The following is a 20,943-nucleotide window of genomic DNA, read 5'->3' on the forward strand; positions in this document are numbered from 1 at the left end:
CCCATTGCGGACACAGGTGGTTGGTTATTGGGTTAAAAGTAAAAATAATTTAGGTATCATTTCTTAATTGGACAGTTTATCCTTAAAAGACCTTTTAGAGAGAGAGATGGAGCTGCATTTTTGGTTTGTTAGAGTGAAGTGCTGTAGAACTCAGGATTTGTGAGACTGTGGCATAGTCTAATACACTAAATTAATAAACATCTTAGTCTAATACACTAAACTAATAAACATTTGAGTCCAAAGAAGAAATATCATCCCATGATTTAATCCCAACCCTGGCAAAAAGTTAAGACTGACAAAGTCCCATTTTTCTTGCTTTCTTATGGCCTCCATGAGGAATTGGGGCTGTCTGCAGTGGTGTCAGTGCTCTGCTGGCACGGAATGGGCAGTGCCTTCCCCCCCAAAGCTTCCCTGGGAACACCCTCTGCCATTGCTTCCATTGCAGCCCACGCTGGAGATCAACCACCACGCCGGGAAATCCCTGGACAGCTTCTGCAAGTGGCAGAAATCCATCGTGAACAGGAACGGCAACGGGAACGCCATCCCGGAGAATGGCATCGCCAACCACGACACCGCCGTGCTCATCACCCGGTGAGCCCTGTCCCCTGGGCTGGCACTGTCCCCTGGGGGTGGCACTGTGCCCTGGGGGTGCCAGCTGTCCTGGACTCCAAGCTCCTCCAAAGCTTCCTGACTTTCAGTGGGTGCAGATTATTGCAGTTCAGATTATCGCCCTTCAGTTCAGTCTATCAATCTCCACCCCAGTTTGTTATCAATCTCTACCTTCACTTTTGTTATCAATCTCCACTCCAGTTTATCACCCTGTACCCAGTTTGTTATCAATCTCCACCCCAGTTTTGTTATCAATCTCTACCTTCACTTTTGTTTTCAATCTTCACCCCAGTTCGTTGTCACTTCCCACTCTTCCCTTGGTCTTTGCTGGGATGGAGGATGGATGGATGGATGGATGGATGGATGGATGGATGGATGGATGGATGGATGGATGGCAGATGGATGGATGATAGATGGATAGATGGACATGGATGGATGCATGGATGATGGATAGATGGATGGATGGACATGGATGGATGGATGGATGGGGGATGGATGGATGATGGATGGATGGATGGATAGATGGACATGGATGGATGGATGGATGGATGGATGGATGGATGGATGGATGGATGGATGGATGGATGATGGATGGATGGATGGATGGATGGATGGATGGATGGATGGATGATGGATGGATGGATGGATGGATGGATGGATGGATGGATGGATGGATGGTCAAAAGGAGGACACAGAGGATGTCAGGGATGGTGGAAGGAATGGCAGAGCAGCTGGAAGGGACACAGGATTCTGCAGGGATGGAGGGCACAGGGAATGCTGAGTCCCCAAGTGCTGCTGGCTGTGTCCAGGATTGTCCCTCCAGTCCCCACAAATCCCTCCTTGTCAGATGCAAAACACTCCAGGAGAGGCCAAAGGCAAATCCAACATTATTTTGTGCCTTTCCCCCTCTCCTTCAGAGAAAGAAATTCAGGAAATGAAAGTGCTGGTGAGGGGAGCCTCCAGGTAGGAGCTGTTTCCTTTATCCATGTGCTGTCCTCCTGCTCCAGCTCCAGCGTGAGCCTGGAATCCCCCACTGATGAGACCCCACAGAGGAGCGACAAAAGGGCCCCTCATCCCCAGATTTTCCCCTTCCCGAGGGGGCTGCAGCTTTTTCCTGCCCTCCCTCCCCACATTTGTGATGCAAACGCCGGCTCCGAGCTCTCCGTCCTCCCTCCAGATGTTGGAGCCAGCCCGGAGCCGCTGCTGAGCCTGGACAGCGCCCGGCGCATCCGGCCCGGGCCCCAATAAATTCCCGGTGTCCCGATAAGATCTTGCTGAGCTCGGGGCTTTTTATCCTCCTGCAGGGACGTGTCAAAGCAGAGCCTCCGAAGGCTTTAAAGGCATTGGCCCCAAACAAAGCAACAAATGTTTTGTACTCTGCTGGGTTTCCTGCCGAGAGGAGGGGAGAAGTTTGGGCACTTCCAGGGGCCAAAGGGACCGGAGCCATCCCTGGGAATGTGTCACATTTAACCCTTCGTGTGCTGCAGCTTCTCACCGCCCACCTTCATCACTGAGGGGTCAGTGGAGGGAGCAGTGCTGGAGGGTCCTGCCTGGTGTCCCCAAACCCGCTCTGGGGTCACAATCCTCAAATATCACCCCATGGCTGTCTCAGACCTTCTCTGGGGCCACAGTCCTCGGGTCGTGCCCACCCTATGGGTGTCCCTAAACCTTCTCTGGGGTCACAATCCTCAACCCTCACCCTGTGGGTGTCTCCAGACCCGCTCTGGGGTCACAATCCTCAGTCCTGCCCACCCCATGGGTGTCCTCAAACCCGCTCTGGGGTCACAATCCTCAAACATCACCCCATGGGTGTCTCAGACCTTCTCTGGGGTCACAATCCTTGGTCCTGCCCACCGTGGGTGTCCCCAAATCCCCACTGGGGTCACAATCCTCAACCCTCACCCTGTGGATGTCCCCAGACTCTCTCTGGGGTCACAATCCTCAACCCTCAACCCGTGGGTGTCCCCAGTCTTCTCTGGGGTCACAATCCTCTGTCCTGCCCACCCTGTGGGTGTCTCCAAACCCGTACTGGGGTCACAATCCTCAACCCCGACCCTGTGGGTGTCCCCAAAGCCACGCTGGGGTCACAATCCTCAATGCCACCCCAACCTGGCTGTGGGGTGTCCCAGCCCAGCCCAGCTGCCCCCTGGTCCCCCAGCTGATCCCACCCTCCCCAGCTCTCAGCCTGGCCCCCTTCAGCCCAGATTTGCACACCCCAAATGTTGACCTTTGCAAGGAAATGAGAACATTCCCTCTCTAACCCAAACTGGTCTCATTTGGAGCTTCCACCTCTTCCTATTTTGAGGATGGTGTGTTTCCATCTGGAAGAAGTTTTTCCTCTTCTTGTTTTACTTTTCCTTGTACAAACAGAAGATTCCTTCATGCAGTGGCTGGAAGTCGAGGCCAGGAGCAGAGGGAAGAGTCACCTTGAATCAACCCAGATTGGATTTGTTTGGAAAATTCTCAGTAAAGAACTGAAAAAAAAATCACTTCAGCATTTTCATGAAACCACAGTGGGATTTGAAATAGAACATGTTTTCAAACTCAAATGTTTTCTTTATTTTTAGTTTGTTTTTAATCAGAATTTCATATGCCCCATCCCTGGCAGTGTCCAAGGCCAGGCTGGACAGGGCTTGGAGCACCCTGGGGTAGTGGAAGTTGTCCCTGGCGTGGCAGGGGGTGGAGGGAAATTATTTTTAAAGTCTTTTCCAACTCAGACCATGCTGGGATTCTGTGTTTCTCTGTTTGATTGATGCAATTTCCTGCAAGAAACCTGAGCTGGCAGAGCAGAGGTTGGCCTTGTCCTCTCCCCTCTGTGCCTGATGCCTCCCAGGAGTGCTGGGGAGCAGAGCTGGACCCACCCAAACCCAAAGAGCTCCAGGTCTGGCATAACCTTGGCATAATCTTGGACAAGGAATTACCTTGTCCCTGCTGATTTATGGAATCATTAAGGTTGAAAAAGGCCTCCAAGATCATCAAGTCCAACCTTTGACTGAATCCCCTCGCCCACTAAACCACATCCTGAAATGCCACATCTGCTGATGGTTTTAACACCTCCAGCAGTGGTGACTCCACCACTGCCCTGGGCAGCCCATTCCAATGCCTGACAATCCTTTCCATGAAGAAATTTTCCCTAAAATCTGATCTAAACCTCCCCTGGCACAGCTTGGTGCTGTTTTCTCTCCTGTCCCTGTTCCCTGGAGCACAGCCCAAACCCCCTGGCTGTCCCCTCCTGTCAGGAGCTGTGCAGAGCCACAAGGTCCCCCCTGAGCCTCCTTTGCTCCAGGCTGAGCCCCTTCCCAGCTCCCTCAGCCTCTCCTGGGGCTCCAGACCCTTCCCCAGCTCTGTTCCCTTCCCTGCTCATGTTTCATTAAAACCAAACCTCTGACCTTGCTCAGCTCTGCCATTAAAACCCTCAGTGAATCTCAGCCTGGGCACAGTGAGTGCTGTCCTACCTGTCACCATTGGTGTTTCCATCCCAGAATATTTCACGGGCTGGTTTGGAGTGGTTTGGATGTGAACACATGGGCAAAAGGACAACCCCCAAAATCAGAAATGTCCTTAATGCCACCTTCTCTCCTTCACAGGTACGACATTTGCATCTACAAGAACAAGCCCTGTGGCACCCTGGGTGAGTGGAAATCTGACACCCCCTCAGCAGCCCCCAGCAGCACACAGAACTTTGGGAATGTGATGAGGATGGGCTGTGCCACCCCTCTTCCAGCTGTGCCACTCCTTTTCCAGCTGTTCCATTCCCTTTCCAGCTGTGTCATTCCCTTTCCACCTGTTCCATTCCCCTTTCCAGCTGTGCCATCCCTTTCCAGGTGTTCCATTCCCCTTTCCCAACTGTTCCATTCCCCTTCCAGCTCTCCATTCCCTTTCCAGCTGTTCCACCCCCATCCCACCTGTTCCATCCATTCCCACCTGTGCCATCCCCATCCCAGCTGTTCCATTCCCTTTCCAGCTGTTCCATCCCCATCCCAGCTGTGCCAGCCCTTTTCCCAACTGTTCCATTCCTTTTCCCAGCTGTGACTCCCTTTCCCACATTTTCCATCCATTCCCACCTGTGCCATTCCCTTTCCAGCTCTTCCATCCATTCCCACCTCTGCCATCCCCATCCCACCTGTGCCATCCCTTTTCCCCCTGTGCCATCCTTTCCCACCTGTGCCATCCCTTCCCAGTGAAGTTGTAGCTCCTGTCCCAGTACCATTCCAGTTCTTTCCAGCCTCCTGTCCCTTCTGTGAGCACTAATCCAGCAGCCCTGAGCTCAGCTGAACCCTGGAACTCCTCCAGCTCCAGCTCCAGACTGCTGATTAAGAACCACTCACATTTTTAGGGCTTGTCCATGGCCTGCTGGAGTTCCTGGCTAGGCAGAGAGAAATCTGACAGTTTTGTGATAACTGCAAAGGGAGTTTTTATTGTCACAGCCCTGTCTGGCTGCAGCTCCTCCTTTGTCTTATCCTGGTCTAGACTGGGCAGGCAGGGAGAGATTTCTGCTCTTCATAACTGTGGGGAGAGCTGGTGGATCTCTGAGTGCTGGGATGGCTCAAATCATTCCCCTAGCACAGCCAGGCCCTTTCCTGGACTGGGGCAGGGGCACAGCTTGTGCAGAGGGAATTTGCTGTCACAATTCAGAGAGAATTTCAGCATCACCCAATCCTCCAAATGAGCCAGCTTGCTCAGCTCTCCCTGGCCAGATTCGAATGCCCCAGAGCTGGTGAAGCCCATCTGAGATTCCCTCACCAGGTTTGTGCCAAGGACTGCTCCCCTTTGCACTATTTGGGTACAAAATTCAGAGGATTTTTGGCATTTCTGAGCCTGTCACTCTTAATTCACCATCAGTGCTGAGTGACCATGTCCTGTAAGAGCCATGAGTTCATCCCAAAGCCCAGTGCAATGGTGAGAAGGAACTGCTTAAAGTAGAAACAGGTGATCCCTCAGCTGGGAAATAATATTCATTTACTCCAATGGTTTCAGAAAGCTGAACATTGCCTTATTAAGATATACTATATTACACTAATACTATACTAAATTACATACTGAAGAGATGTACACTAATTCTATACTAAATTACGTACTAAAGAGATACAATACTGAAGAATACTAAAGAAAAACCTGTGACTGTCTCCAGACAGTGGATCCAATTGGTCAAGAAATAAAACAACCTTCACCAGAGTCCAATTAACAAATCACTCTGGGTGAAAAATCTCCATAACACATTCCACATGTGCCAAACAACAGGCGCAGCAAGTAGAGATAAGAATTGTTTTCTCTTCTTTCTCTGAGCCCCTCACTGCCTTCCTGAGGGAAAATCCTTGGGGGAGTTGCGCCTGCTGCAGTGAAGAGGCTGCAGCCACGGATGCTCAGTGCTACAGAGCATGAAGAACACCAGGCAGCCGCAAACACCCCCAGGTCCCCTCAGCCACCCCGAGGTGGCCCTGTGTGACAGCTCTGTCCCCTCCCCAGGCCTGGCCCCCGTGGGGGGGATGTGTGAGCGGGAGAGGAGCTGCAGCATCAACGAGGACATCGGGCTGGCCACGGCCTTCACCATCGCCCACGAGATCGGCCACACGTGAGTGCAGCTCCTGATGCTCTGGCCCTGCCACCAGGGGCTTGTTATAGATACGTATGATCTATAATCTATTATAGATTATTATATATATATATATATATATATATATATATATATACACACAATATTATATATCCCTCACTATATAATATATTATGTAATTATTAATTATTACATATTATAGAATATATAACTTTATATAATATATATTATATATTATATATAAATATTATATATAATGGTATAATATATATTATAATTATATATCATTGTATTATATTATACATATAATGTAATTATATTGTATTATACTGTATATTATTATATAATGTTATATTATTATAGTATATATAATATGTAATACATAATATTATATAATATATCCGATATAATATATCATTATTAATAATTGTATATGATAGAATATATAAATTTATATGTTTTATATATTATATTATATAAATATAGTATCTATATTATTATATTATATAGACTTATTATATATTTATATAAATATTATATTATATTATATTATATTATATTATATTATATTATATTATATTATATTTAATATAATATATAATATATTATATATAATACATATTATATAATATATCCAATAATATATAATATATTATATTGTTATTAATCATTGTATATTATATAATATATCCAATAGTATGTAATGTATTATTATTATATAATATTGGCTTTTCGCAAATGTTAAAATGGATTCTATACATGTGGTTTTAAATTAACTTTGTTATAAAGATATAGTTTTATTTCTGTTGTTAATTAAGTTCAGTGAAATAGCTGATATAAATGTGCCTCTGTTAAAATGCCTGCTTGGATGGATACATCCAATAAAAATATAACGAGGACACCTGTGCAGATCTGCCAACCATCAGCACTCGCTGACTGAAGGCAGTGAGGAACAAAAACTGGAGGTGATAAAAAAAGGACTAAAACCACACCCAAGGAATACACCTGCTCTAAAATCTTGGATCCCAGGAGGAGCCATGCTAAACAGTTCTTGGAACATGTAAACTCATTTGGGGAAAAGTTTACTATGCATAAGGGTCTATAATATGCAAAGGGTTGATTTAATGGATAAGGTATTTAAGGGGTATCCATGAGGATAACGGGGTGCTCTTGGCTGACTAATAACCTTTATAATAACTCAAGTAATAACCTTTGCTTTATGGTCGTTGTCTCCTGTGGTCCTTTATTAAACTTTTTAAATTTGCACAGGACAGTGAAGGTGCTTTTCACAGGCTGAAAACCTTCCCTGTGGACCATCCAGGTGTGTCCAACCCCAGCTGGATGAATTTTCCCAATAACTGCGGCTTAGGGAAAAAAAAAATCTGCAAACTTTATTTCCTTATTGAGAAACACCTGTTTCATAAAGAAAGTTGAGTTTGCCATTAGACTATCAGTCATAAGACACATCAATGATCCAACACGAGGAATTTAAACAATTGAAAAAAATCACTTTTTTTGCTTGAAACTGTTTGAGTGTTCTTGAGAGCTGTTGTTAAACTGTACAAAATGTTAGTTTGAGTATTTTTTTAATATGAATAATGAAGGAGGAAGTAATTTTGCCCAAGGCTGTGTGCTGTGGTGCTCTCCAGGTTCGGCATGAACCACGACGGGGTTGGCAACAGCTGCGGCTCGCGGGGGCAGGAGACGGCCAAGCTGATGGCTGCCCACATCACCATGAAGACCAACCCCTTCGTGTGGTCCACCTGCAGCAGGGATTACATCACCAGCTTCCTGGAGTAAGGAATCCACCCCTCCCCGCCCTCCCTCCAGCCTCCCCCAGTCTCTTGTGAGGAGGGGGTAAAGCCAAAGCAAAGCCCCAAACCCCCCAGAACCTTCTGTCTTGTCTCCCAGAGTCTCTTTCCTTCCTTTAGACGTTTTTTCCTGCCTGTTGAACATCAAAACCCATTTATAATGTTGCTGGGATAGCTTTATTTATTATATTATTTATTATATATATAATATATTTTTATTTATTTTCATTTATTTATTATTCTCATGTTTGAAACTTCACAAATAGATCAGTTCCCCAGAGGAAGAGTGGGGGAATTGCTGGAGTAAGGAATCCACCCCTCCCTGCCCTCCCTCCAGCCTCCCCCAGTCTCTTGTGAGGAGGGGGTAAAGCCAAAGAAAGCAAAGACCCAAATCCCCCAAAACCTTCTGTCTTGTCTCCCACAGTCGCATTCCTTCCTTCCTTTAGACTTTCCCATGTTTTTCCTGCCTGTTGAACATCTAAAACCATTTTTGTTGTGGCTGGAAGAGCTTTATTTATTTATTATATTATTTATTATGTATTGTATAAAAAATAAATAATATAATAACACATCCCCACTCCTCGTGCTCCGTGCTGGCCACCCCCAGCTCCAGGAGCCTCCAGTGGGACGTGGTGTGAGCAGGATTTGGGGCTGGGGGTGATGACAGCAGCTTTGATTTAGGGGGAGCTCTGAGAGAAGCGAGGAAAGGGGAGGGAAAGGCATTTCTGGCTGAATTTGCATGTTTCCTACAAAGCTCGGGCAAGCAGGAGGTTGGGCTTGGAGAGGGAGGCTGGGGGATCACAGCTGGGTGGGGGACCAGCACCTCTGCCCACACAGTGCCCACCTGGGCACACCTGCCTGGGCACTCACCTTGGGGACAACCTGGGCGGGCAATACTCTGCAGAAGAGCTGGAGCTGTGCCAGGCCTTGGCATGGAGCTCAGGGCAAGGTTCTGCCCCCCGAGGGTGCTGGGCACTGCCCAGGCTGCCCAGGGAATGGTGCCAAGGCTGCCAGAGCTGCAGGAGCTCCCAGGGGTGCTCAGGTGGGGATGTTGGGGTGGCTGTGCAGGGATGGGGCTGCACTGATCATCCCTGAGGGTCCCTTCCAGCTCAGGATATTCATTTGGGCTCCTCTGTCCACCTCTGCCCAGTGATGATGCCATCTGGGAATTTTAAGAGCTGTGATAATTTTCAGTAAGTGGAGATGATCCCTGTGGGTGCCTCCCAGCTCAGGATGTTCCAGGTTTCTATGAACCCTCAGATCAACACTTCCAGAGTTACCTCAGAACCAGGATGTTCTTCCCAGCCTGGGAAGGATTTCAGAGCACTTTCCACACCCAGAGCAGACCCAAATTTATCCCCTCAAGCAGCCAAGCTCTGTGATGGTGTTCACAGGGGTTCTTGGATGAGGGAAGAGACGAGGATGTGACTCCATGTTTCAGAAGGCTTGATTTATTATTTTATGATATATATTACATTAAAACTGTACTAAAAGAATAGAAGAAAGGATTTCATCAGAAGGCTAGTGAAGAAGAGAATAGAAAGGAATGATAACAAAGGTTTGTGGCTCGACTCTCTGTCTGAGCCAGATAAGCTGTGATTAGCCATTAATTAGAAACAACAAATGTAAGTCAATCAAAGATCCACCTGTTGCATTCCACAGCAGCAGATAATCAATGTTTACATTTTGTTCCTGAGGCCTCACAGCTTCTCAGGAGGAAAAATCCTAAGGAAAGGATTTTCCATAAAAGATGTCTGCGACAAAGTTCAGCCCAGCAAAGCCAGGACTAACACCTGCTGCTCCCCCACCTCAGCTTCTCTCTCTCTCCTCATCTTTCTCAGCTCTGATTGTCCCCCTGTGTTTCCAGCTCGGGGATGGGACTGTGCCTGAACAACGCTCCTCCCAAGCAGGATTTCATCTACCCCACGGTGGCCCCGGGCCAGGCCTACGATGCCGACGAGCAGTGCCGCTTCCAGTACGGAGTCAAATCCCGCCAGTGTAAATACGGGGTAGAGAGCCTTCCTGCTTTACTATCGGTTCCAGGGCTGTGGGAGGGGGCGTGGGGCAAGGAGAGGTCCATGGGGCTGTGCCTGCTGCCCACATCTGTCATTGGCACCCTTAGAAATGGAGGGATGGGGCTATTTTCAAGCTAAGAACGATTTATTGCTCAGATGAACATCAGGCTCAGAGGATGTGAGATTTTAGAGCAGCAAGCAGTCAGCCATAGCTCTAAGTGGTTTCCTTACAAGACAATATATAACTTTCTAAACCAATAGACAGTTGCCACAGAACTTATTTTGCTTTTCTAACCTATCACCTTTACTTCTGCTGCACTGTGGATGCTTTTGTCCAGTGGCTTCTGTCTCACTTGCACACACATGCTTCTATTATAACTTCTAAACTCTTAACTTATTCTATACAACCACACCCTTATAAACCCTTCAGCATCTTATCAATACATTTTCCTACATTATAAACCCTTCACCGTGTTATCAACAGTTTCCTATATTATAAACCCTTCAGCATCTTAGCAATACAGTTTCCTACATTATAAATCTTTCACCATCTTATCAATACATTTTCCTACATTATAAACCCTTCACCATCTTACCAATAGTTTCTTACTTACAACCCTTATTTATTTCTGCTTAATGTCTATGTATTGTATTTTTACATCAATCCAAATTTCTTCCAAGATCAAACCCTCCTGTGACTGTGGAAGTTTCATTATAAACCCTTCACTATATTATCAATACATTTTCCTACATTATAAGCCCTTCACCATTTTATCAATACAGTTTCCTACATTATAAACCCTTCACCATCTTATCAATAGTTTCTCACTTAAAGCTAATTCTTACTTATAACTATAGGAACATAATTTTATGATTTTTCTGCTTAATACCTGTGTATTGTATTTTTACATCAATCCAAGCTTCTTCCAAGGCTGCAGGACAAATCCTTCCATGTCTGTGGGAATTTAATTATAAACCCTTCACCACTTTATCAATACAGTTTCCTTCCTACATTATAAACCTTTCACCATCTTACCAATACAATTTCACTTAAAGCGTATTCTTACTTACAACTTTAGGAACATAAATTTATGATTCTTCTGCTTAATGCCTGTGTATTGTATTTTTACATCAATCCAAGCTTCTTCCAAGGCTGCAGATCAAACCCTCCTGTGTTTGTGGAAGTTTCATTATAAACCCTTCACCATCTTATCTTATGCCACAATAAAACTCCAGGAAGTTTTATTTATTTATTTTATCCCAGCAGTCCCATCCTGTTTGTGAAAAACCACAACACAGATAAGGACAGGTGGGATTAGCTCAGGTGTCACCAAGGTGACACAAAGGAGAGGTGGCATGGGCTGGCTGGAGTCAGCTCTGCCATCTGAGCCTGAGGAACCTCCACAGCCAGAAGGGGTTTTTTGAGCCTTAAATGTTAAAGTTTTAGGAGATTTGATGTTACAGTCCCCTCTAAATCAGTTTAAAAGTGGAGTAAGTTCATTATTTGTAATTTTTAAAATAGATCTGATTTAATTGATTTCTCTTAAAAGCTGTTGTAAATCTTGTAAGGTGTTGATATTGGTTTGAACTTTTATTTTCTGTGGTTTGATTGTTCTGTTGGATTAGCAGGGGTTTTTTTGACTTAAACATGGGATAACTTACTGGCATTTTAAAAGCTTTTAATCTATTTTTAGTCTCATGAGAAGGGTGAAATGATATGGATAATTTATATTTAATATAAATATAGAGGAATAATATAAAAATTATTATATTATATTATATTATATTATATTAAATATATAAAATAATATAGAAATATATAATATATAACATTATATCTAATCTAGATAAATAATATATAAATCATAATATATATTATATTATGTATAATATATAACTTAATATAGCATTATAATTTGTTATTACTATCAGAAGCTATTTCTTAATTACAATATATTATAAGCATTTCTTGGCTTATCAGTTTTTGCTACACTATATTGTAAATACTTTAAAGCTAATTATTTTAAATTACTCTTTATGATCTTACTACAATGTATTTTTATAGTTCTATTTTTCTGAAGTATACTCTTTTCTGTAAGCTCATCCTCTGAAACTTGTTCCTAGTTTAATTTTTTCCTCCACAAGGAAGGAAAAAATTAAACTAGAAAAAACTAAACTAGAAAAATTAAAACTAGAAAAAACTTAAACTAGAAAAAAATAAACTTTGCTTAGGCGCTTGTGCTTAGTTTGCAAGTGTAGAGCAGGGGACAGCTCTCAGTGGCTTTGGTGTGGCTGCAGCTGGCAGGGTTTGACCTCACACTGTCCCCACCACGCTGAAGACACTCGGTGTCCCCATGTCCCTGTGTCCCACCCAGCTGGTGCCTCCCTGGCACAAGCCAATCCTAATCTGGGTTTTGTTTCTTTGCCTCTCCCTTCCTCCCCATCTGCAGGAAGTGTGCAGTGAGCTCTGGTGTCTGAGCAAAAGCAACCGCTGCATCACCAACAGCATCCCCGCAGCGGAGGGCACCATCTGCCAAACCAACACCATCGACAAGGGGGTAAGGCAGCCCTGGGCACTGCAGGCAGCTGGCAGGGATGGGCTGGGTCCCTTTTCCAGCAAAAATGGGATTATTGTTTGTGCTGGGGATGTGGGGTTGGTTTGGGAGCAGCCAGCAGCCAGCCCAGCCTTGATCCCATAGAGCAGAGCTGCCCTTGGAGGGAGGCTGGGATGGGCCAAGGAGCTCAGAAATCACCCCAAGGTCCAGCTCAGAACTCAGCTTGCACAGGGCTAGAATGTGGAATGTGGAGTATGGAATATGGAATGTGGAATGTGGAATATGAAAATTGGAAAGTGGAACGTGGAGTATGGAATATGGAATACGGAAAGTGGAATATGGAATACGGAGAGTGGAAAGTGGAATGTGGAATATGGAATATGGAGAGTGGAAAGTGGAATATGGAATATGGAAAATAGAATGTGGAATAAGGAAAATAGAATGTGGAGAGTGGAATATGAAAAATGGAATGTGGGATGTGATATATGGAATGTGGAAAGTGGAATGTGGAGTGTGGAATGTGGAGTGTGGAATATGGAATGTGATATATGGAATGTGGAATATGGAATATGGGAAATAGAATGTGGAAAGTGGAATGTGAAAAGTGGAATGTGGGATGTGATATATGGAATGTGGAAAGTGGAATGTGGAGCGTGGAATATGGAATGTGATATTATGGAATATGGAATGTGGAAAGAGGAATGTGGAATATGGGAAATAGAATGTGGAAAGTGGAATGTGAAAAGTGGAGTGTAGAATATAAAATGGAGAATGTAGAATGTGGAATATTGAATACGGAATGGGAAATCCCTACTCCAGCAAAATCCTCCTTGGTGCCACCCCTGAGGCACAGCAAGGTGACCTCAAGCAGCTGTGGCAGCTCAGGCTCTGCTGCCCATCCCAGTTTCTGTCACTGAAACTGAACCTGTTTAACATTTCCTGGATAACCTCTGACAGGACACGCTGCTCCTGAAAGGCAGCAAGTTTTCCATGGATTGGAAATTTCCTCCTTCTTCTTCAGGAGGAACAGAATGTCATGGAATGCCATGTCCTTAAATGAACACCTTGTCCTCAGGTCTCCTGGGATCTCCTGGCTGGTCTGAGAAAAGGGATTTTTTTCCCCCCCCCAGATTTTTGCTTTCAGAGGAACTTGGGAAAAACTGGCTATGATGAAACTTTGTTTTTTTTACCCTCAGCTGGGAGGAGAGGGCAGGATTTTCCCTGACCGTGAATTTTGCCTTGATTGCTTCACTCCCTGCTCCTCCTACACCCATTTTCCCCAGTACAAAGTGAATGCACTGCTCAGACAAAGAGCCTTTGCACACAGAAACAATGGAGAATCAGGGCTGGGACATTCTCCATTCCACTAGAAAAAAAGTAATTCCCAAGAAACATTTCAAATCCTTAGGAAGCTGGAGGAGTTGGTGTGCATGGCTCTGACAAATCCATGATTATTTTCATTTTAGTTCTGCTGGGAACTGGGGCAGAGAGCAGCAGACAGCTCCTGGGGTTGCACACTCACAGGGATTATGGCATTTTTTCCCTCCTAGTCATGGCTTTTTCCCAGCTTTTCCCACTTTTCAATATCCTTTTCCCTCACTTTGTGGCTGCTTTTTTACCAGACTTCTTCAAAAGCCTTGAGGGAAGGGAAATGAAGCAGTCACAGCCCCCAGGATTTGTGGGAGCTGCTCCCTGTGAGGATTCTGGCTCCCTTTGAACCCCCAGTTACCTCCCTGTGCTTACCCTTTTGGATCCATTCATTATTTGGAAGTGATTTGATGGCCTTGGGTGGAAGAAGATATTTTTATATTAAGAAGAATACACTTTTATATTAAGTTTCTGTATTGTTCCCAGCTGGAGCTGCTGGGGTGAGCCCCAGACCTCAGCCCTTGGCTGGAGCAGCTCTCCAAGGTCTTCCCTGGCTTCTCCCTTTGCCCTGGGGAGAGCAGACAGAAAGATCAGGGAATTTAAAGTATGAAATATTTAAGGAGAGAGAAAATTCCTGTGCTCTGCCAGCCAGTGTGGGGGAAGGCTGAGCCAAGCTCTGCTGTACCCACATCCCAAACCTCTGGGAATTTCCTCCTCCCAGATCCCTTTTTTTTTTTTTAATAATCAATCTCCTGTGGTTGTTAAGGCTTCACCTGTCTTACCCCAAGAACCCACAGGGGCATTTTTTCCTCCTTTTTCCCAGTTTTTCTCACTTTTAATCATCCCTTTCCCCCAACTTTGTAACTGCTTTTTAACCAGGGTTGTTCAGAGGGAAGGGAAGGGAAGGGAAGGGAAGGGAAGGGAAGGGAAGGGAAGGGAAGGGAAGGGAAGGGAAGGGAAGGGAAGGGAAGGGAAGGGAAGGGAAGGGAAGGGAAGGGAAGGGAAGGGAAGGGAAGGGAAGGGAAGGGAAGGGAAGGGAAGGGAAGGGCCCCCAGGGTTTATTGAAGCTATTCCCAGGCTGTGGGAATATTGTGGAGTATCTCCTCCACATGGGATCCCCCTTTGGAGAGGCTCCGGTGCTCCCAGGGATCATGAGCTGGGATTCCTGGGAAGACACCATGCATTTTTCCCGGCTGCCCATGCAGAGCTGGCTCGGGAGGAGCAGGGAGAGGCTGTGCCAGCAGCTCCAGGGTGGGTTCCCAGCCCCTGGAAGGAGCACACAGAGCTTTCTTCCTTCCTGGGATTATCTGAGCCCCCGGGGCTCCGTGTCCGGCACCGCGCCCGGGCGGCTCTGGCACCGTCCCACCCTCCCATGCTGGGGACTCCAGGGGCTGTGGGACACGTGCCAGGCATGAGGGAAAAATTTCATAGGCAAATTTCCATGAGCATCTGTCTCCCAGTAGGACAGGGACAGGATTCTTTAAAGATCCTCAGCAGAACGATGACACAACAACTCTGATATTACAATTTAAACTTTATTTGAACTCGAGCTCTTTGCTGATCTGGACATTTTGGGCACACAAACCACACAAACCTGAGCTCTCAGTACAAACAAAACTCACTCTGTCCTGGCAGTCGTTGTGGCCATGTCCCCCAGGGATCCTGGCCCTGCCCAGCAGCAGCAGCTCCAACCCAAGATCACCTGGAACTCTGCCGAGGGTTTTTATAGGAAATCTTTAGAAAAGAATCCCTAACTGGTTTGGTTGAGAGGGACCTTAAACCTCATCCATGGGCAGGGACACCTTCCACAGCCCAGGGTGCTCCAAGCCCCAATGTCCAACCTGGCTTTGGACACTTCCATGGATCCAGGGGCAGCCACAGCTGCTCTGGACAACATTTGGGATGTGACCCCTTGCCAGTGGATGGTACCACAGCGGCTGGGGACACTGATTCCACGGACCCCAAGGAAAGGCAAGCACCCTTTGCCTTGGAGAACTGAGCAGCTCCAAGCTCAAATTCCTCAGGACCAAAGCAGATCCCAGCCCTGCACTGGCCCCATGGAGGTTCTGGCAGGAGGATCCCCCCCAAGATGTGCAGGATGTCTCTGCTTCAGCCCACATGTCTGAAGAACAAGTTTGGACTCTTCAGTTTTCGGTCTTGAAGTTGTTTATTAATTCTTATCTATAAAATTTTCTTTCTGCCCAGCCAAGGTCTGCTCAGTAGGGCAGCCACAGGCACTCTCTGTGTTGTCTTTTTATACTACAAACTACATATAACATATTTACACTTAATTCCTAATACCCATCACCTGTGTTAGACAGTGCACTTCTACTCTAAACCAATCCCAAAGGGCCAACATCACTGCAGAAAATGGAGAACAAAAAGAAGAAGAAGAAGGACTGGGCACGCCCAAGTTCCTCCATCTTGTCCCCATAACTCCCATTCTAAAAAGCCTTAAATCTACATTTTCACCCTGTGATCATTTTATTATTATGCTATTTAAACTTCTGTGACTTTCAGGTCCTCATACAAAGCTGGTAACTTGCTCCAGGGGTCAAAATCAAATCTGCAGGTGCTCTGGGCTGCGTGCCCGACGGGGTCCTCAACAACTCTGGACACCCGGAGGGATGCACTGAATTCCGATAGGGTCCCATTGCCGAGGTGTCCCAAGCTCTGTGTCCCCGCAGTGGTGCTACAAGAGGGAGTGTGTGCCCTTCGGGACGCGGCCGGAGGGCGTGGACGGAGCCTGGGGCTCGTGGTCATCGTGGGGCGAGTGCAGCCGGACGTGCGGCGGCGGCGTCTCCTCGTCCGTGCGCCACTGCGACAGCCCCAGGTACACGGGGGTCACTCGTGGGCTGGGATCAGGGCAGGAACAGGAGAGGGCCGGGATGGTAGAAAAGGCGAAGAAGGGTTTATTCAAAAGAACCGCACAGTTTTTATAGAGCGGTACAATAGATTCTATTCTATTGGCTAACTAATAGAAACATCTTTCTCACGCACTGTCCTCGAGTGTTGGGGAAGATGAAACGGAAAGCCTTATAAATATGATTGTCTGGCAAAAGATTTTGAGAATATAGAAACTATAAGCGAGATTGAAATGAAAGCAAGCTTTGAGATCCCTCAGTTACTGAACAACTGGAAAACAATGGTGTGGCTGGCTGAAGGTAATCCCCTTTTGATGGAACAACACCCTCTGCTTGCAGGCATCTCCAAGGGTCAGAGCAGACCCTGCCAGCTTGGCAGAAGGGGCCCAAAGAGGAGTTTTTAGGGTTTAAAATGTAACACAGTGTGGTAATGTAGTGATTCTTATAGGCTGTATGGAAATGTTATAAGATTTGTATATTGTACTAGATTGGTTAGTGAGAATTAGAATATTCAACACAGAAGAAGATTTATTGTATTGGAATGGGAACCTCACTCACCCTTTTACTCTCTAACCCTCTCATCTTCTTTACCACTCTGTCTCTCTCGGGCCTGCTCTGAGCTGTGGCTGGCAGCTCCCAGCAGGGCCCTGCACCCAGGCCCTTTGCAATAAACCCCAAGTTCCATTACCTGGCTTCAGAGATCTCTCATCTCCATCCGTCCCCACCGTCCTACCCCCCAACACTCCTACACTTGAGAGGAACAAAAAAGTAAAGTAGAAAAACACCACCTGCAAATTGTTTATAGTCAACAAATAATCACATCTTTCCAGCTCCATAAAACTTCTCCCAAGCCGCTGTGAGAAACGCTCACCGTTTCTCTCTGTCTGTCCCATGGCATCCATATGTGGGGGTGGCCCTGTCACCACAGCCCTGCCGTGTCCCAAACCCTTTGTGTTTGTGGGGAGGCACATCCAGGTGCCTGTGGTGCCTTGGGAAGGCTGAGCTAGAGCAGAGGCTGGATGGATGGGGAGTCGTAACTTCTTTTTGCCAGGGTTGGGATTAAATGTGTGGTATTTCTTGTTGGGACTCAGATGTTTATCAGTTCTTATCTACGTCACAGTCTCACAAACCATGTGAGAGTCTTCTTGTCTATCTATGTCACAGTCTCACAAACCTCCTTCCTCTTTGGCAGGCCCACCATCGGAGGGAAGTACTGCCTGGGAGAGAGGAAACGCTACCGCTCCTGCAACACTGATGTGAGTGGGGCAGCGGGGATGGGAGGGATGGAGGGATGGAGGAGGGGGATCTGCCCTGTCCAGGGGGATCTGCCCTGTGCAGGTTGGGATCAGCCCTCTCCAAATGGGATCTGCCCTATCTGGGTTGGGATCTGCCCTGTCTGGATTGGGATGAGCCCTCTTTGGATGGGATGAGCCCTGTCTGGTTGGGATGAGCCCTGTCTGGATTGGGTTGAGCCCTCTCCAGGTTGAATGAGCCCTGTCTGGATTGGGTTGAGCCCTCTCCAAATGGGATCAGCCCTGTCCAGGTGGGATCAGCCCTGTCAGGATTGAATGAGCCCTGTCCAGATGGGATGAGCCTTCTCCAACTGGGATAAGCCCTCTCCAGGTGGGATCAGCCCTATCCAGGTCAGATGAGCCCCGGTCAGATTAAATGAGCCCTCTCATTGGGATGAGCTGTGTCTCAGTAGGATGAGCCCTCTCTGGTTGGGATGAGCCCTGTTGGAATTGGGTTGAGCCCTTTCCAAATGGGATCAGCCCTGTCTGGGTTGGGATCAGCCCTGTCTCAGTAGGATGAGCCCTCTCTGGTGGGGATGAGCTGTGTCTCAGTGGGATGAGCCCTCTCCCAGTAGGATGAGCTCTTTCCAGATGGGATGAGCCCTCCCCAAGTGGGATGAGCCCTCCCCAAGTGGGATGAGCCCTGTCCAGTTTGAGTTGAGCCCTCTCCGGGTTGAATGAGCCCAGTCCAGATGGCATGAGCCTTCTCCAACTGGGATGAGCCCTCTCTGGTTGGGATCAGCCCTCTGTGGTCAGGATCAGCCCTGCCCAGGTGGGATGAGCCCTCTCCACCCAGCTGCGGGGTTCTCTGTGCAGCCGTGGGAGGAGGAGGAGGAGGAGGAGGAGGCAGGGCGGGGTGAGCCGGCAGCGATCCCGCAATGGGGAATTCCGGGCAGGACCAGGCAGGTGTGGGAGCCGGCTCCGGGGGCGGGGGGGCTGCACGGACCTGCGGGGCTTCGGCATCCAGAGGGGCCCAAAGATAAGGAGGGAAAGGAGGGGAGAGGGAGAATTCCAGCTCTGCTTCTCCCAGGCTGCTCAGGTGAGGCTGGGTCATACTCTGCTTCCCAGGGATGAGGGTTAAACCTCAAAGATTTACAGAAAAATCTGTGCTGAGGGGATGCTCAGAGGAGCTTGGGACCTGGGGATTGCAGCTTTAACACCCACGGGCTGCTGGAGAGGGAAACAGAGGGGTCCTGTTGCTTTCCTGGGTTTGGGGGATGGCTCCCCAGGGTCACAGATCAGGCAGAGCTCCTGGGGCCCCTCCTCGTGCTCTTGGTGTTCAAATCGTGTCTGGCTTTGCAGGAGGGACTGTCCTGCCTCCGTGTAGCAGTGTCAGGGCTGATGTCCCTGTCCCCAAGGGGCGGGGGTCCCTGAGGAGCTGGTGGCAGTGCCCCAGTGTCAGAGCTGGTGTTCCTGTCCCCAAGGGGCTAGTGGCAGTGCCCAGTTACCAAGGCTGATGTCCCTGTCCCTGAGGGGCTGGTGGCAGTGTCCAGTTGCCAGAGGTGGTGGCAGTGTCCCATTGTTAGGGCTGATATCCCTGTCCCTGACAGGCTGGTGTCCCTGTCCCCAAGGAGTTGGTGGCAGTGCCCCATTGTCAGGGCTGATGTTCCTGTCCCCAGGGGCTGGTGGCAGTGGCCCGTTATTAAGGCTGGTGTCCCTGTCTCCGAGGGGCTGGTGTCCCTGTCCCCAAGGGGCTGGTGGCAGTGCCCAGCATCAGAGCTGGTGGCAGTGTCCCATTGTCAGAGCTGATGTCCCTGTCCCCAGGGGCTGGTGACAGTGCCTGGCTGCCAGAGCTGGCATCCCCATCCTCAAAGGGCTGGTGACCATGTGCCATGTCAGGCCTGATGTCCCTGTCCCCGAGGGGCTGATGGCAATGCCCTGTTGCTTAGAGCTGGTGGCAGTGCCCTGTATCAGAGCTGAAGTCCCTGTCCCCAGGGAGCTGGTGGCCATGCCCCACTGTCAGGGCTGATGTCCCTGTCCCCAGGGCTGGTCCCTCCCCATCCCCACACTGACCCATGGCTCTGTGCCCACAGGACTGCCCACCGGGCTCGCAGGATTTCCGAGAGCTGCAGTGCGCCGAGTTCGACAGCGTGCCCTTCCGAGGGAAGTACTACACCTGGAAAACCTACCGGGGAGGTGAGCTGGGGCTGCTGGGGCTGAGCTCCTCTGCTGTCACAGGGCAGGGTGGTAAAAATGCTGAAACCCCCTCAAAGGGGCTCCTTCAGAACCCTGAAGGCTTCTGAAACTCCTTTCTCGGAGTAAGGCAGGATGTGGTGGTGCTCGCAGGGGTCCCAGGATGAGGGAAGAGATGAGACTCTTGGTTCTATGATTCAGAAGACTGATTTATTATTTTATGATATATGTTATATTAAAAGAAAATGATATATTAAAATGATACTAAAAGAATAGAAGAAAAGGATTTCATAGGAAATTTCAAGGAAAGGAAAAGGAACAGGGAAAAGGAAAAGGAAAAGGAAGGAAATCTTGTCACTTCTCACAGCCTCAACACAGGTGGCTGTCATTGGTCATCAAGTAAAAACAATTCACATGCTGGGTAAACAGTTCTCCAAATCACATTCCAAAGCAGCAAAACATGGAGAAGATGAAACTTCCCAGCTTCTCAGGAGAAAATATCCCAATGAAAGGATTTTTTCATAAAACATGTCTGTGACAACAGTGCTCTAGGCTGGGGGTGGTGTGGCTGGACAATGCCCTGGCTAGAAGGGACCTGGGGGTACTGGTCAACAGCATGAGCCAGCAGTGTGCCCTGGTGGCCAAGAAGGCCAACGGCTCCTGGCCTGGATCAGGAATGGTGTGACCAGCAGAAGCAGGGAGGTCATTCTGCCCCTGTACCAGGCACTGGTGAGGGCAAACC

At 47.8% G+C, this 20,943-nt stretch overlaps 1 protein-coding gene across 1 annotated transcript in view; it reads left to right on the forward strand.

Moving 5' to 3' along the window:
- Window positions 1–20,943, forward strand: part of ADAMTS10 (ADAM metallopeptidase with thrombospondin type 1 motif 10) — a 73,060-nt gene that overhangs the window by 33,845 nt on the left and 18,272 nt on the right. Inside the window, exons 7-15 of the mRNA XM_059489659.1 lie at window positions 446–591; window positions 4,197–4,240; window positions 6,076–6,181; window positions 7,813–7,959; window positions 9,842–9,983; window positions 12,440–12,547; window positions 16,600–16,745; window positions 17,969–18,032; window positions 20,102–20,204. Of these exons, the coding sequence (XP_059345642.1) occupies window positions 446–591; window positions 4,197–4,240; window positions 6,076–6,181; window positions 7,813–7,959; window positions 9,842–9,983; window positions 12,440–12,547; window positions 16,600–16,745; window positions 17,969–18,032; window positions 20,102–20,204 (1,006 nt within the window). The remainder of the gene's footprint in view (window positions 1–445; window positions 592–4,196; window positions 4,241–6,075; window positions 6,182–7,812; window positions 7,960–9,841; window positions 9,984–12,439; window positions 12,548–16,599; window positions 16,746–17,968; window positions 18,033–20,101; window positions 20,205–20,943) is intronic.

Source organism: Ammospiza nelsoni, chromosome 27 (genome assembly GCF_027579445.1).
Source record: "Ammospiza nelsoni isolate bAmmNel1 chromosome 27, bAmmNel1.pri, whole genome shotgun sequence".
NCBI lineage: Eukaryota > Metazoa > Chordata > Aves > Passeriformes > Passerellidae > Ammospiza > Ammospiza nelsoni.